The 15,690-nt window shown below is 58.6% G+C and overlaps 2 protein-coding genes across 2 annotated transcripts; both read left to right on the forward strand.

The window, feature by feature from the left end:
* The first annotated feature begins 1,566 nt into the window (after positions 1-1,566).
* DCTN6 (dynactin subunit 6) lies at positions 1,567-3,637 on the forward strand. Its single transcript, XM_062494041.1, has 7 exons — positions 1,567-1,678; positions 1,824-1,888; positions 1,961-2,066; positions 2,613-2,701; positions 2,896-2,943; positions 3,047-3,189; positions 3,300-3,637. The coding sequence occupies exons 1-7, from the start codon at positions 1,656-1,658 to the stop codon at positions 3,396-3,398; spliced, it is 573 nt and encodes a 190-aa protein (XP_062350025.1). The 5' UTR covers positions 1,567-1,655; the 3' UTR covers positions 3,399-3,637.
* A 2,088-nt stretch (positions 3,638-5,725) lies between these two features.
* Positions 5,726-15,450, forward strand: RBPMS (RNA binding protein, mRNA processing factor). Its single transcript, XM_062494043.1, has 7 exons — positions 5,726-5,788; positions 11,726-11,803; positions 11,990-12,028; positions 12,137-12,199; positions 12,919-13,069; positions 13,673-13,803; positions 15,388-15,450. Exons 1-7 carry the CDS (start codon positions 5,726-5,728, stop codon positions 15,448-15,450), a joined length of 588 nt encoding a protein of 195 aa, XP_062350027.1.
* The last annotated feature ends 240 nt before the right edge of the window (positions 15,451-15,690 follow it).

The following is a 15,690-nucleotide window of genomic DNA, read 5'->3' on the forward strand; positions in this document are numbered from 1 at the left end:
ACAGGAGGGTTAAGGGAGAGATCAGGAGGGGAAGAGAGGCAAGACATGGGAGAGAGAGATCAAGTGGATGAGACGAGAGGCAAGAGAAGGGAGAGACAGGGGCAATAAGGGGGCGTGAGGGAGACAGAGAGGATAGAGGGGGCATAGGGGAGCAGGAGGGGAGGATAAGGAGAGGCAGGGTCGGGATGGGCAGGGAGGGTGAAAGGAGGAGGGGGAGAAAGGGGGAGGCTGGAGGGGTAACAGAGGGGGGGTCGGGTTGGGTAGGGGGGAATAAGGGGTCGGGTTGGGTAGGGGGGAATAAGGGGGCAGGAAAGAGGGACGGAGATGGTTGGGGTGGGGAGCGGGGCAGGGAGGGGAGGCGCTTTGGGAGGGAGACGGGGAAGAGCGTAGAGGGAGAAGGGAGGAAGGGGAGAAAGCGGAAGGAAAGAGAAGCAAAGAGACGGAGAGAGAAACAGAGGAAAGAAGAGAGGAGAGAAGCAAAGAGGAAAGAGAAGCAGAAGCAGAGAGAAGCAGAGAGGGAAAATGGACAGAAGGAGAGAGAAGCAGAGGGAAAAAAAAGCCTCACCTGGCCCCCCCCGAGGGAGCCCGGAGCGGCCGCAGCCCACACCTCCGAGCGCCGGGGAGAAAATGTCGGCGGCGGCGGCTTCCGGGCTTTAAATGCCCTCGGCCCCGCCCCGCGCAGCCGCCCTGGAGCCCCGCGCACCTGCGGCCCCGCCCCGCTCACACCTGTGCCGGCTCCGCGCCGCGCACGCGCTCTGTTGTCCCGCTCTGCGCACGCGCCCCGCGGCCCCGCCCCGCGGCCCGTGGCCCCGCCCACCCGCTCAGTGGCCCCGCCCCCTCGGCCCCGCTGTCCCGCGGCCACGCGGGGGCGCCGCGCTCGCTCCGCGCTCCGTGTCCGCCAGGGGGCGCCCTGCGGGGTCCCATCCCGCTATCGATCCCGGTATCGATCCCGGTATCGATCCCGATCCCGGTCCCGGTCTCGTCTCGATTCACCCTCCGGGAGAGCGGCGGCACCGCCCGGGACCCCCGGCGGACCCCGGCAGAGCTCGGCCCCGCAGCCCAGCCCCCGTCCCGCACACCTGTGTGGGCCCCGCTCTGGGGCTGCTCGCTCCGCTCCCCTTGGCCAGCCCCTCTCCCATTCTGGGGTCCGCCCTAGACACCAAAACGCAGCATTTGGGCTCTCTGATCAAAAGCTTACACCGCCTGAATGAGCCTCCTTTGGCACTCCCCAGAGAGGACTGGAGTCTCTTCCTCCGCCCCGGGCGGGGCTGGTTCCATGGGTCAAAGACGCAGGACTTGAAGCCCCCGCGGCTTCCCAGAAAACCACAGGATTTTTGTGTCCGTATATGAGAGGGGGAAAAAAAATAAATCCTGATTTGATTATTTCAGGACCCTAAAACGGGCCGAATAAGCCTGGTGCCCCCAAACGAGGGAGCTGGTGTCTGTTTCTTCAAACACGAACACGCAGGATCCTCTCTGGGCCCTAAACGCAGGACTCGGTCTCTCTGTCCAGCTGCCCGGGCCCTTTTCCCATCCTCGTTCCTCCCTCGGGGCCGGCCCCGCCTCTCCCGGTGCTCCCGGGGCTGCGGGAGGAGCGATCGGGGCCGGGATCGCTCCCGGAGCTCCGCCCCGCGCAGGCGCCGCTGGCCGCGGCCATGGCGGAGAAGGCGCACAAGAGGTGAGTCCCGATCGCCACCGATCCCTCCCGCTTCTCCCCCGATCCCTCCCACAACCACCCCGGGACGCGGGGTCCCCTCATCCCCGCATCCCCGGCCGGTCCCTATGCGGACATTCCCCCGTGACCGCCCCGTCGCTCCCCGCAGCGTGAAGATCGCGCCGGGCGCCGTGGTGTGCGTGGAGAGCGAGATCCGAGGGGACGTGACCATCGGTAAGGGTCCTGTCCCCCACCTTTCTGCGCCCCCGCCGGCCGCGGGGTGACAGAGCCGGGCTGTCCCCGCAGGGCCCAGGACCGTGATCCATCCCAAGGCCCGCATCATCGCCGAGGCGGGGCCGATCGTCATCGGAGAAGGGAACCTGATCGAGGAACAGGCGCTCATCATCAACGGGTCCGTGGGACACCCAGGGGGGCTTAAAACCTTGGGGAGGTAGAGTTTATTTAAGAAAAAAATCACCACGGTTCGTGCTTTTGTGTACACACGTGGCACTATGGCTTAGGGAGAAGCCACAGAATCACCCAATGTTAAGTGTTTGAAGGGACACCGTGCACTATTCCACCTTGTGTCAAAGCCTGTCTGCCATGGCCTTGGATGGTTCCAGGGCTGGGGTAGCCACTATTGCCCTGGGCAGCCTATTCCAGGATCTCACACCCATCCCAGTAAAGATTTTCTCACTAATTTTCCCCTCTTTAAATCTGTGCCCATTACTCCTTGTTCTGTCACTCCAGTTCCTCTCCAGCTTCCTTGTGGGCCCCCCTTCTGAACCCCTCTAAAGTTGACGGAGTAGAAGAATCCTAATCCTAAGCAGTCTCACAGTTCTGACAGACCTGCTCAGCTGGGTGGGATATCTGTGGCTTCAGTCTGTCACAGAGTTAAGCTACCACACGGCACACTGTCATTGTGATCTCATGCATGGAAATCTGTTCTTCCTTGCAGATATCCAGAAAATATAACCCCAGAGAGCGAAGATGTGGAGCCCAAGCCCATGGTCATTGGCACCAACAATGTTTTTGAGGTCGGGTGCTGTATCCTTGCTGTGCAGTGACAAACCACCTGCCACTTGTGCTTCTGGACTCCTGCAGGGGGAAGCATCTGTGAGCTCTGTCAGGGTTCAAATAGCCCAAGTAGTGCTGGGTAGTGGTTTGAAAATGGCATCAGAGTTTTTCACCTGTTGAAACAAAAACAAAGCATTTTAGTTTTACTTAACACAGGCCTGTAGATTCCCAAGCCATGAAGGTGGGCGACAACAACGTAATTGAATCCAAAGGTAATTCTCGGCTCGGTGCCTTTGGCCCTGCTGAAATTCTGCTCCCGTCAATGCTGTGGGGACAGCGCTCACAGGGATTCCTCTGTCCCCCTCTCCCCGGCAGCGTTTGTTGGCAGGAACGTGATCCTGACGAGCGGCTGCATCATCGGGGCCTGCTGCAATGTCAACACCTACGAGGTGATCCCAGAGAACACCGTCATCTACGGCGCCGACTGCCTGCGGCGTGTGCAGACCGAGCGGCCGCAGGTACTCTGTGTGTGCTTGTGTGACACCACGGGGACACGCTGCCACCTCCTGTCTCCTCCTGGGCTGCTGCCCTCAGGCTTTCCCCTTACCTCCCCTGCCTCCCTTTCCAGCCCCAGACGCTGCAGCTGGATTTCCTGATGAAAATCCTGCCTAACTACCACCACCTGAAGAAGACCACGAAGGCCTCGTCCACCCCTGTCAAGAGCTGAGCACCCACCTCATGCTTCCAGTGCCTGGCTGGGTGTTTGGTCCTGGAAAACAGAACACACTCTGGAAAGCATCCGGTCTCTAGAGTCCTCATTCCATCAAACAATTTCTTGCTTGTCCGTGTAACTTATTTATCTTCCTGCGGGAATCTCGGACCTCCTTTTGAGTCTGTTGTCTGTCCCGCATTAACTCTGCTGTTCGTGCTTTGTATTAGGAATAAAATCTCCGCTGTTGTGCTGTCCGAGGTCGCCGCAGCCGTTTGACTGTGCGGGGTGCGGTGCCTCGGTGGTTGTCGGGGCGGGTGTCGCCGCGTCCCCCCGGGGACAGCCCCGGTGCCGCCTCCCCTGTCGCTCCGGCAGAGGGCGGTGTGACCCCGCGCTCCTCGGGGGTCCCGGCCCCGCATCCCGAATCCACGCGGGCCCTGCGATGGGAAAGGTTCCACGGACCCGGTACCACCCTCTGCTCCTTGCACCGAAGGCCGCTCCTGCTCGGATTCCCTCCCGGAGGACTCAGAGCGGAGCTGAACCTTGTCCACTCGTTCCACTGGAGCCTCGGGGCTCACCACGCTTCCCAGCTGTCCTCTCAGAGTCTCTGGTTGTTCACAACTTCCCCTTCTATCCCTGTATGGCACAGTCCAGCGTTGTGTCCCAGCACAGATGAACATCGGTGCAGTGGAAATTCCTGTAGGAAAGAGGGAGAGAGGGGAGAGGATCAGCAACTACCACAGAGGAACTCAAATTTCTGTGGCACGTGTGGCTTTGGTTTGGGACCGGATGTTTCAAGGCAAGGAAGCAAGTGCAGTATCTGCTGGAGCAAATTGCATTTTCTCCCCCAAGTTCAGTTTCATGGCCATAAAAAAATCCAAACCTCCCCCTTTTCCGGTTTGTGATTCCAACCTGGCTTCCAGCACTGCTGGGGAAACTGCAGCTCTTCCCCAAAGCCGAGTCCAAATAGGGGTTGTGAATATTGTGCTGCCTGCTGTCCAGCCAGAGCTTGCTGTACAGATGCCTATGGAGGGAAAAAATAACGGGAGATAAAACACACTTCTAAGTTGTCTCCTTGCTGAAAATCTACCCCAAAAGCCAGAAGTTCCAGCAGATTTGCGCAACTAGATTAGTCCTGCTGCTCTAGATTCCCTCTGGGGGGGGTCAGCTGCCCTTGTAGCCAGACACTTCCCACTCCCCCAAATCCAGCTGGTGTAGGTCATTTCCACCTCCCTCCCGGGCACAAGAGATTCTGCCCTGTAAATCACTGCTGGGGGGGAGGCTGCAAACCTGTGTGTGGCCAGGCTGTGTGCCCTGGGCAGCCGGCAGGACAGGCGAGCAGCCTGCGTCTGTTTCGGCCGGTGAGGTGCAGAAAGGCAAGCGGTGACCTTAAGCGCCCCGTTGGGAAGGAGCCGTGTGCCACGGACAGGATGTCCTCGGCGTCACCTCCGGCCCCCGAGCATTGTATGCAGGCAGCACCTGGTCTGGACACAGCTGCTGGTCTCTGCCCCGAGGGTCTCTGTCACGCTGCTGAGGAGCCCAGTACGGCCCTGCGGGACCGCAGCCTCCTCCGTGGGGCTGTGCACGGCTGGAACGGACCAACACCGAGCTCTAGAATGAAACGCGCATGATGCCAGAGCCAGCAGAGGTTCAACAAAAGCCGGGCCTAAATACAATCCCCAGGCAGGGGGGGGTTGAGCCCCCAGGTGGAGCTGGTTGGGGTGATGAGCCCCCATCGGTCCTTCCACTGCCCCCAGCACTGTCCCCTCCTATGCCCCACAGCCCTGATGTACTCACGTCCCCCTGGGACTGTGCCACATGTCCCCAGACTGGTGTCCTGCATCCTTAACCTTGCGTCCCTTGTCCTCTGGGCTGTGTCCCCTCTACCCAGCCCTGTCCTATATCCCCAGCCTGTGTCCCATGTCCCTGAGACTCTTCATCTCCCCATTCTTGTGCCCCTTGTCTCCAGCCTTGTATCCGGTATCCCCAGCCCCATGTCCTAGACTGTACTCTATGTCTCCGGTACTATCCTGTATTCCCAACACTGCGTCCTGTGACCCAGCCTTGCGTCTTACGCTCCCGGCACCGTGTCCCGTGCCCCTAGGCCTGTGTCCCGTGTCCCTAGCCCTGTGCTCCGCGTTCCCAACCCCTCGTCACGCGTCCCATCGCCCGCCTCCCGTACCCCCGGCCCTGCGCTCCTTCGTCCCCGCCGCGCCCCCGCCCCGTCCCTCCCCGGCCGCACCGCCCCGCCCCGGCCCCCCCCGCCGCCGCCGGGACCAGCCCCCAGCACCGCCCGCCCGGACGCGGCTGCCGCCGGCGGGACGAGGAGCCTGGCCGGTCGCACCATGAGCAGCGTCCCCGCCGACAGGGAGGGCGGCCCCGCCGACACCAGCCTGCCCGAAGAGGAGGTACCGGGGGGAACGCACACGGGGGATTTGGGGCGGAGGGGGTCCGGCTTCCCCGTCCCCCCGCTCCGCGATCCCCGGGAGCTGCGCTCCGCGGGTGCCCACGCACCCACTCGGGATGGGGGATCCGCGCCGGGGGCGTCCCGTCGGCTTCTGCGGCTCCCGGTACGCGGGGTTGCTGCGGGGTGGGGGGGGGGGGGACAGGGACGAGCGGCGGGAGCGCATCCCCCCTGCCCGGGACGCTCCCTTTTAGCTCCCGCATCTCCCTGGGGCTCCCCGCAAACGCCCCTCGGCCTCTCCGGAGGGAAGAACCTGCGTGCGCTGGGAGACACGGATCTCCCCGGGGGGCGAGAGGATAAACCAGGCTCCCCCCGGTCCTGTTGCCGGTGCCTGGCGCTGCCGGTGCCGGTGGGTACCGGGTATCCATCGGCCGCGCATCTCTTTCCCATTGGTCTCACCCCAAAAATGTCCGAAACGCTCCCATCCCCACGAGAGACCAACCCCACACCCCGCCACGGTGAGAGCTGGTTTTCTCCGTTCCAGCCAGAAAGTTCCTGGTTTTGCCCGTGACCTTGAGATGGGAATTTGGACTTTGTGAGTGTGAGAGCGGGAAGATTGCTATCTGAGATCTCCTCTTCCTCCTCACCCTCCACCCAGCTGGGCTGCTCCAGCAGGTCCCTGCTGGGGTCCCTGGTTGGTGGCCAGCGCTGGGATCAATCACGGCAGCTCCAGCGCCCGCTGTCGCCTACCTTGATTTGCTTATTCCAGGGGTGGTTCTGGCTTCAAACTTCTCCAAGTTTCCTAAATAACGGGGAGTTTGTTCCGCTGGTGGCCTTGCGGGGTGCGTGGGAGATGATGCTGTGGCTCTGCTGAGCATGGCAGCGGGTGACATCCTTGGAGGCCTGTTGCCGCTCCCAAAATCGTGGCTTGTACCCTAAAATCTGGCAAAGGGCAGCCCTCGCTCGGCTCCCGGTCGGATCCGGGGGGCCTGGGTCTGGCTGTTGTACTGCTGGTCCTCGGGGACCCCCTGACGCAGTGATGCTGGACAAGGGGAACACCCGGAGGGGACGGCTGAGAGGTGCCAGGGACACCCACAGAGCCGCGGACACAAGAGCAGGGCGATGCCCGCTCGGTGCCAGGCAGGTATTTGCCCTGCAGGACTTTTTCCAGCCCAGGCTGGAGGAGCCGGTACTGTCTATTTGCTCAAGTGCAGGCAAGGGGGTTGCCCAGCTACTGTGCCTCACCTCCCCCATCCCAGGGCTTGCCTTCCAGCCTCCTCTTCCCTCAGAAAAGAGGGAGAAGCAGCCCCCATCTCGGGGAGGTCACTCAGGGTACTGTCAGATGGGAAAAGCCCCCACTTCATTTTCCCCGCTCCTCCTGCCTGCTCCTGGCACCCCGGTTGGCCTCCCCGTCCCTCTGGTCTGTTCCCTCGGGAAGGACCCCCCCGTGCAGGAGAGCTGTGGGCCAGGGGCTTCCCCACGGAGGAGCCAGAACAATTTGGGAAGGCGCTCACGTCACTTTGGCCGGGCGAGAACGGCATGTTAAAGGCTCGACCGAGGCCTTATTTGGTAGCGGAGTGGCTGCACAGAGCCCGGCTCGTGGCCCTCGTCCCCATCCCATGCCAGATCCCTCATCCCGGGGGAACTGTGCCATGGGGAAGGGACCCCAGGGATGGTTTCTAGGGGGAATGTACCCAGCGAGTGGATAAATTTTCCCCTGTGGCCCCTGTGTTGCATCCCCCGTGCTCCTGTTTCCTTTCCTCCTTTAAGCGTGGGATCCAGAGGGTTTGGGAGTAAGCTCCAGGCGGGACAGGGACGTGTGTGACCCCCGCCTGATCCCGCCGCTCCTCCGCTCTGTTGCAATCCCCCATCTGCTCCCTTGGCTGCTCACTGCCTTTTCCTCTGCCGCTTCCTCGTTCCAGCCCCGGCAGCTCTGGACTCGCTTTTCCCCAAGGGCTGCTCCTCTCCTCCTGTCCTTCACCGGACGTGAGGGAACCGTGATTTTCCAGAGAAGCGGCTACGGGTGGCGAGGCCGGAGATTTATCCCGGTCCTCCCGCATCCCGCGGGCGGTGGAGCCGGCATCCCTTGGCCTCAGCCTTGTTTATGTCGGGGAGTTTTGCGGGCTGAAGGCATGCGTACACACAGCCCGGGAATCTAAACGCAGCCGAGGAAGACGCTCCATTAGCCAAGAGACTATTTATGCCAGGACTAATCCCGTCGGGGCGGGAACACACCCCGCCGCGGGGTGGGGGGGGGGGGGGGGGGGGGGGGCAGCACCCCGCTTTGCCGGGAATGTGAGGGGAAGCCCTACTCGCCCTGTCCCCCGGCTCGATGGCAGCCCCGTGCCATCGCCCTCCCGCTCCCGCCGGGAGCCGGTGCCTCCCCGGCGGCGGGCAGTGAAGCGGATAATCGGCTGGTGGAGAATTAAAGCGAGCCCCGCTGGAAGGGGCGCACGGACGGGCGAGGGACGGGAGCTGGGTTGAAGGAGGCGATTAAATGCCTCGTGGATGAATCACCCGGACGCCTCCCGCTTCCCCGCGGCCGGTTAACATTTACCGGGGGTGGTTTGGGCAGGGCAGGGCAAGGCAGGGCAGGGCAGGGCAGGGGACCGGGACCAGGACTGGGGCACCTGGCATCCTTGTGGGCGCCACCATCTGATGGGGTGCAATGCCAAGCAAATGCCTCCCTGGTGCCTCCTTACCTTCATGAGAGGAAGAGGAGGAGAAGGGCTGCTAGATGGATGCTGGTCCATCACGGACCTCTCCATGCTGGGGTCATCCTTGATCCATTCTCTGGGCCAGTCACCTCCTGGCCCAGATCTTTGCCTCTCCTTGCATGTCCTCAGTCCTGGCCATCCCAGCAAATCTCCACTGACCCTTTCCAGAATCCCTTTAACTGGCCCAAGATGAGACGCAGGATTTCAGGGACTGCAGAATGGGATGGTGAGATCCAAAGGTGAAAGGGACAGGCCAGAAGTGTGATGGACATGACTTCCTTGGAAGAGGAGAGTATCAGAGATGACGAGCAGACTTCCTATAGAGAAAACAAAAGCCAGGAGAGGACATACCATGAGTGAGGCAACACAGGCAGGATCCAACAGCCCTGGGAGCTGTGGGGTGCAGCTGCAGGAGCAGAGGGGGACCGTGGAAAGCGACTTGGAGCCTTACCATAGCTGCCACCCCCAGGAAGGAAGGAAGTCCTTGGAGCTCCTCCTGGAGCAAATACTGGCACTTCTGACTTAAAAAACCCCTTTGGTTTCACCCCAATTTTTATAAAGAAGCAGAGATGGAGAAATGCTCCATCAAAAAAGAAACTGAAAGATGTTTGTACAGTAGAACTGAAATGAAACAGCTCAGGATTTCCAAAAAAGACCGTGGGATTTAGGCTGGGGGAATCCCATGCTCCAGTGCCCTTTAATCCTTGCTCAAGAGCTGTCAGTCTGGCCCTGTCCCATGACATCCTTGAGAGCAGGCGCCATGCCTGATCCACCTCTCAGAAGAAGCAATTCTTCCCTGTGGAAGAACATATATGTGCCTGCTGCCTGGCAATTTCTCTGATAAGGTTTTGTTATTATTTTTTTTTTTCCTGCTTCAAGGAAGGATTTTTCCCTAGGAGTGTTTCTGGTAGAAGATGGGGACTGAAACCCTGGGATCTCTCAGTACAAAAAAACCTGGAGTAGCTCCCCGCAGGCCAAAGCTCCCCTTCCATTTAAGGGCAGAAGTAATATTTCTGTCTAGAAACTTGCCCTTGGCAAAAGGATATCTGTCCAGCCTGCTGGGATTATCCCCAAGGATGCTCCCTTGCTCTGCCAGTCACATCTGCTTGTAACCTCAGTAAAGGGACGTTGTTTATGTAGGACCTACTCAAACATCCCTGGGGCTGGGTACATTTGTGGGATGCAGATGGGGAACACCCAAGAGCTTGTATCCATTTCCTGCCCTGGGCCCCCAAAACCCTTTTGGGGCTGGAATCCAGCTGGGGGATCCTTTGGAGCCCTTTTCCCTCTTGCCGCTGTATAATTTTACAGATTTAAACTTGGCCGACCCGCGTTTGAACTTGCAAAGAAAACAAAGTCATTAGAGAAGAGAAGCCCTTCCTCTGTGGGGCTGAATTTCGGAGGTTTCCTTGGGATCTTTCATCTCTGTCTCTCTCCCATGTGGCTTTGGGGATAAATGATCTGGCAGGCTTGGGCACGTACGTTTGGGCTTCAGGGATGCGGCAAACTGTCAGTGGGTTCCCCCACTCTCCTCAGTCCCTCCCACTGGAGCTGTGGCCAGTGTCCCTAGTGTTTCCTGAAGTTCTCCCTGCAGAAGAGAGGCAGGAAGCCAGGGACGGTTCCAGGGATGAGGGATACAGGGGACACCGCGCAGGGATGCTTGGCTTTCCTGGGATGTAAACCCACCTGGAGGCTGGATGTGTCTGGAGAGCCAATTCCCTGGACAGCAGCTGTGCTCGGGAGGACCTGCCTGAAAGAAAATATTTTTTAACCTAGGAAAGGAAAAGTTTGCTTTGGTTGAACTTCACGGACACAGGGGGAGATCCTCCAGGTGAATCCCTCTCCAGCCCCCGCCTGGAGAAATTGGGGCAGTGTCTCTCTACTGGGGACCAGGGCAGAACTGAACACTGTGGGATGCTCCACCATTCCCCGGTCTAGGGAGAGAGGCAGAAAGCTGGCAGGGGTCCCCTAAGCCACTTTGGGGGATGGTCCCAGTAGAGGGGACAGGCTACCAGGCTGTGCCTGCCTGCAGACCTGGCTCAGGAAGGGGTGGGTGAGCAGATCCAGTCTCCCTGATCTCATCCAGCCTGGATGCTGGTACCCACAGGGATGATGATGGTGATGATAATGCTGGTACTCAGGATGGGTATCACCAGGGGTGTTGACACAAGGGCTGTGTGCAAACAGCTGAGTACCTTTTGTTATTTAATAGATACAGGTCAGCCAGAGGTTTTGTTCCACAAAGCAGGAATGTTTGCTGCTCCCAGGCTGGGAGATGGGAGAGATAGCTTATCTGCTAGAGAAAGAAGAAATGTCAGCAAAAGAAGAGGCCTGGGCTGGCTGTTTCTGGCTGTTTCCCATGTCTCTTTCCCAGGGAATGGGGCAGGCAGGGTGCCTGGCCAAAAATATTAAATAAAAGACATAGAGGTTGTCGCCTTCTCCAGCCCAAAGTATTAGGATGAGATTTTGGGGATGAGGAGAGGAAGGACAGGTTCAGTTCCCCACAGTGCTCTCCTGGTTATGAGCTGGCCGTAAGGCAAAACCATCCCAGCACAGGGTTTGCCCATCCCTGAGGAGCCTCACATCCCCCCTAGGGTGGAGAGAGCAGGATTTCTGCCAAACATCCCAGCTTTGAGGATGCTGCACCATGACAAATATTAGATCCACCCAAAAAAGGATTTAAAATCCCTTAAAAGGTGACTTTTACACACCAGGGACAAGCTGTTGAAACCCAGCCCTCTCCAAAACAGGGCCTTTCCTCCAGGAGGAAGAGTTGGTGTTTGCTTCTCCCAGTCCGTAACAAGCTGCTGCAATTAAACTGAGACAATAGGCATTGTCTGTGGAATCCGGGATCTGCTGAGGATGATGGGAGAAATCCTGTTTGCCAGACCGGGATAGGAAGGTGCTGGGATTCTGTAGCTTTTTATCCTGCACAAGTAGGAAGGTGCTGGGATTCTGTAGCTTTTTATCCTGCAGAGGACTGGTGGAGTGAGGACAGGTCTCTGTTACCCTTCCATGGTGCCTTAGCAGCTTCCTCCATGACCACAGGAAGAATGGGGACACCCCTCCCAAAAATTCAGCATCATTCAAGGGTGGCTTGAGGCTTTTGTCTGCCCAGGAGGTTTCCCTTGGGCTGGCGTTGTCCCTCTGGCTTTGGGAAGCATGGTGTATCCGAAGTTAGGGATGAGAGAAGGTCTCCAGGAACCTCCTTTCTTCTTTTCCAGGTGAGAACACTCTTTGTCAGTGGATTGCCTCTGGACATCAAGCCCCGGGAACTTTACCTGCTCTTCAGACCCTTTAAGGTATCAAACTGGGGAGGGAAACGAGGGCTGAAAGCGTGGGGCTGGCCTCTGCTTCAGTCCCATGGCCCCAAACCACTTGCTGGGATCTGGGAACCCACTGAAGCCTAATTCAGTCAGTTTATTCAGTTATTATTATTTAATTGTGGAGATGTCCACCAAACACCCTTTTTAATCCTTTCCTTGCAGGGGTACGAAGGGTCTCTCATCAAACTCACCTCCAAGCAGGTAGGAGCTGCTCCAAACGGTCCGACTATCCCACCATTCCTTGGGGTGAGGGGCTCCCCTCTCTGCTCCCCAAGAACCTGACTGATGACTCCTGTCCTTACTCCACAGCCCGTGGGCTTTGTCAGCTTCGACAGCCGCTCCGAGGCAGAGGCAGCGAAGAACGCGCTGAACGTGAGTGTGCCTGGCCCGGCCACTCCATTTCTCCATGTTCCCCTTGTTTGCCTGTCCCCAGATACTCTCTGAATTCCTCCATCCCAAGGATATGCACCTCCCATGCCAGCTGCCCCCATGGCATCCCCATCTGTCCAGACAATCTTGTCATTGTTTCTCAGCTGCATCCTCCCCCCTCTCACCTTTGTCAGGGCCATCCAGGAGGACTTGACCCCTCAGGACTTGAACCTTAGATGCAAGTGAGAAACAACATTCCCAGATTCTCCTGTTTATTCAGCAGGAAAAATCCCAGCTAAGTCTGCAAAAGAAAAAAGCTAATTTCACTTGATTTTAGCAGCTTGTGAGGTTACCTGAAAATAGTCACAGGCAGAACTGTGTGGAGCTGGTTCTCCAATTCCTCCCCAGTTCTTCCTGCATTTTGGTTTGGGGTTGTTTTTTTTCCCTTGTTTTCATTTTCAATGTAAAACTCTTGTTTTTTGGCTCCACTAATCCCTCTGGATAAGAGCTCGGCCTTGCAGGATGCCGACTGCCAAATATGGTGCCGATGCTAAAGATGCCGGAGGAATGTGAGCTGCCTCGGGGCCCAGCAAATTAGCTCATTTCAGGGCTGGAAGTTGAAAAAAAAACCATAAATAACGGGGAGTTATTTCTGCTGCGGGGCCGGCACGCGGCGGTGCTCATCCACCCGCCGCGCCTCCTTCCCTCCTTCCTTCCCGCAGGGCATCCGCTTCGACCCCGAGATCCCCCAGACGCTGCGGCTGGAGTTCGCCAAGGCCAACACCAAGATGGCCAAGAACAAGTTGGTGGGCACCCCAAATCCCAGCACCCCTCTCCCCACCGCCGTACCTCAGTTCATCGCCCGGGAGCCCTGTGAGTACCCCCTGCACTGCCAGCAGGGTTCCGGAGGGCAGGCACCAGGGGCTAGGAGGAGCAGGGATGCTGTGAGGGGCCGGAGGGAGGGGAATAAGGGAATACCAAGTCCAATTGGAAGTGTTGATACCTGCTTGCTTCGTGGTGGCACGTGCTGGGAGTTCCAAGTGCAGCTGCTGGTGCTGGAGAGGGCCTGGGACAGGTGACAGCCAGCCTGGCATGGTGCCTGGGAGCAGGATGAGGTCTCAAGAGAGACCTCCTGCCGTGAGTGCTCCATGCCCATTTCTGCTTCTGGAAGAGTTTCTCTTGCGCAGATGCAGGCTCCTCACCTTGCTGTTGCACACAGGCATGAGCTGCACGTTCTCCTCTGCTGAATCCCTGGGAATACTAAACTTCTTGGAGACAACGAGCTCAGCCCTGGTTCCCTGAGTGATGCCTCCAGCCCGGTAGCTGGGACTCATTGGCTTTAAGAGTCAGCTCTTAGCGGTGGCATCTCACACTTTTCCGGGCCAGCTCTGCTCCTGCCTCAAGGGGACAAGGAAAGTTGCAGCGAGGGTCGCAGCCCTGTGATCGCTGTTAACTCTCCCTCTTCTTCTCTTGCAGATGAGCTCACAGTGCCTGCACTTTACCCCAGTAGCCCTGAAGTGTGGGGGCCGTACCCTCTGTACCCAGCGGAATTAGCACCTGCTCTACCTCCTCCTGCTTTCACCTATCCCGCTTCGCTGCACGCCCAGGTAATTCCGATCCCTCCACCTCCACCACTCACCCTCCTACCCTCCCCGGACCCCCTTCCCCTCGGTGCTCGCTGCACCACTAACTCTGCCCGGCTGACAGGCACTCACTCCCCACTCCCTGAGATTTAGGGATGGCTCCAAAATGGAGCTGAATGCTGGAAGGGGTTCCGTCTTTGCCCAGACACGTCTCTCTGCCTTCCTACTTCCACTGGTACCTGTGGTGGGGCACGTGCTGAGGGAGGAGGGAGGGCTGGGGATATTCTCAGGGTCTGGACCATTCCCATCGCTCCTGGCACTGAAACCACCCATCCAGCTGCCAGTGTGAGATGAGGGCTCCGGGATGCGCCGGGATGCAGCATTCATGGGGTGTGAAGTCAAGCAGCTCTCACGGGGAGGAGAGGGAATCGAAGCGCAAATGGAGGATCCATCTTTTATTGACGAGGAGTCACAAGCGCTGATGGCAGCATGTGGCTGTTAAAAATTAACCATCCGCCTGGGAGAGGAGCGGGGGAAATAGAAGAAGTGGAAATGGCAGAGGAAGAGGATTTCTTTGCAGTGCCAGCCTTGCAGCATCATGGGGATGCTGGGAAAGGACCCCTGCCACAAGGGGGGAAAGGGGAGCTGCCTCCTCAGCATCCGTGCTGGACATCTTCCCAGTTTTGCTCCATCTTGCTGGCAGCAAGCTGGCTCCAGCTCAGTGTTGGAGAGTCAGGAGGTAACAAGCACGTGGAAATACATTTGCCAGATAAACTGCATCCAAAAAGCTTTTGGCCTTGGCCCGCCAAGATTGAGCCGGGTTATCCAGAGCCACCACCACTGGGAGCTGGAGCATCCAGGGTGGGTGAGGACAAGTGCTCAGTGTGCAAACCATGTGCAGCCTTTGGATGAAACTCCAGCTTTTTTGGGCCCTGCTGTTCATAGGAAGAGCACTGGTAAATATTATTGCAGCTACGTACTTGCCTTGTCAAATAACTGCTAACAGGCAGCACCTGCCCTGCTCAGGGAAGCGCACAGCCAAGGAAACAGAGGTGTACGGAAGCTCTGAGGGTCCCTTGGGAAAACCCAGGCTGAGACCTGATGTTAGACAGAAGCAATATTACCTGATGTGAAATATCAGCGTGGTGGGGAGGGTGCTGGTGGCACCTTCCCATCCTCCTGTGCAGCTGCGGGTGGTGTGGGTTGGGTGGGTGGGTGTTGGACAGCGGTGCCACTATCCAAACTGGAGCTGCTTTGCGGGATCCTGCAGTCAGCAGCGGGACCAGGAACTGCAGGATGGATGGTGGGGCTGGCTTGGAGTTATCTGGCAGAGCACTGAGTGCCTGCACACCAAATTGTGGCATCTGATGTTTTCCACCCCGTTTCAAGCGGGCTTTGCAGGAACTAGAAAGGATGAGCTCACTCCTGCTCAGCGGGACCATGGTGCTGCTGTCCTAGCTCCATCCACTGTCCTGTACTGTTGGTGTTCCAACCTCCCTCCGCCCTGTGCCTGGGGAAAAGCCAGGAAAACGGAGCCCGGACACATCCTGATCTTACCAAGGTGAGCAGCCTCCCGCCTCTCACCTTGTGAACCCCTTGTCTTGGCAGATGCGCTGGCTCCCTCCCTCCGAGGCTGGTTCTCAGGGCTGGAAGTCCCGTCAGTTCTGCTGAATGCCGGGTGAGTGCCACTGCCCCTCTCCCATCCTTCTGTGCTGGCTGGGGACTACCTCTGCCTTGACTCTGAGCTTCTCCTGGTCTCCAGCAGCTCAGGGTGGGTGGCCACTTTTCAGCAGACACCCCAAGTCCAGTTGCCCTCCTTGTCCCCAGGACGGGATGTCTGTGCCACAATTCACCCCAACACTTTCCCCACGTGTCCTGGTGCAGGATGGAAAGGCAGCATGCCAGAGGGAG

Source organism: Cinclus cinclus, chromosome 5, assembly GCF_963662255.1.
Source record: "Cinclus cinclus chromosome 5, bCinCin1.1, whole genome shotgun sequence".
NCBI lineage: Eukaryota > Metazoa > Chordata > Aves > Passeriformes > Cinclidae > Cinclus > Cinclus cinclus.

Bases quoted from the DNA above. Each gene is read 5' to 3' on its own strand.
- DCTN6 (XM_062494041.1), top strand. From the start codon at position 1,656: ATGGCGGAGAAGGCGCACAAGAG. The intron at 1,679-1,823 runs GTGAGTCCCGAT...CGCTCCCCGCAG, and splicing joins GCGGAGAAGGCGCACAAGAG to CGTGAAGATCGCGCCGGGCG. The intron at 2,702-2,895 runs GTATCCTTGCTG...ACAGGCCTGTAG, and splicing joins TGTTTTTGAGGTCGGGTGCT to ATTCCCAAGCCATGAAGGTG.
- RBPMS (XM_062494043.1), top strand. From the start codon at position 5,726: ATGAGCAGCGTCCCCGCCGACAGGGAGGGCGGCCCCGCCGACACCAGC. The intron at 12,029-12,136 runs GTAGGAGCTGCT...CTTACTCCACAG, and splicing joins TCAAACTCACCTCCAAGCAG to CCCGTGGGCTTTGTCAGCTT. The intron at 12,200-12,918 runs GTGAGTGTGCCT...TCCTTCCCGCAG, and splicing joins CAGCGAAGAACGCGCTGAAC to GGCATCCGCTTCGACCCCGA.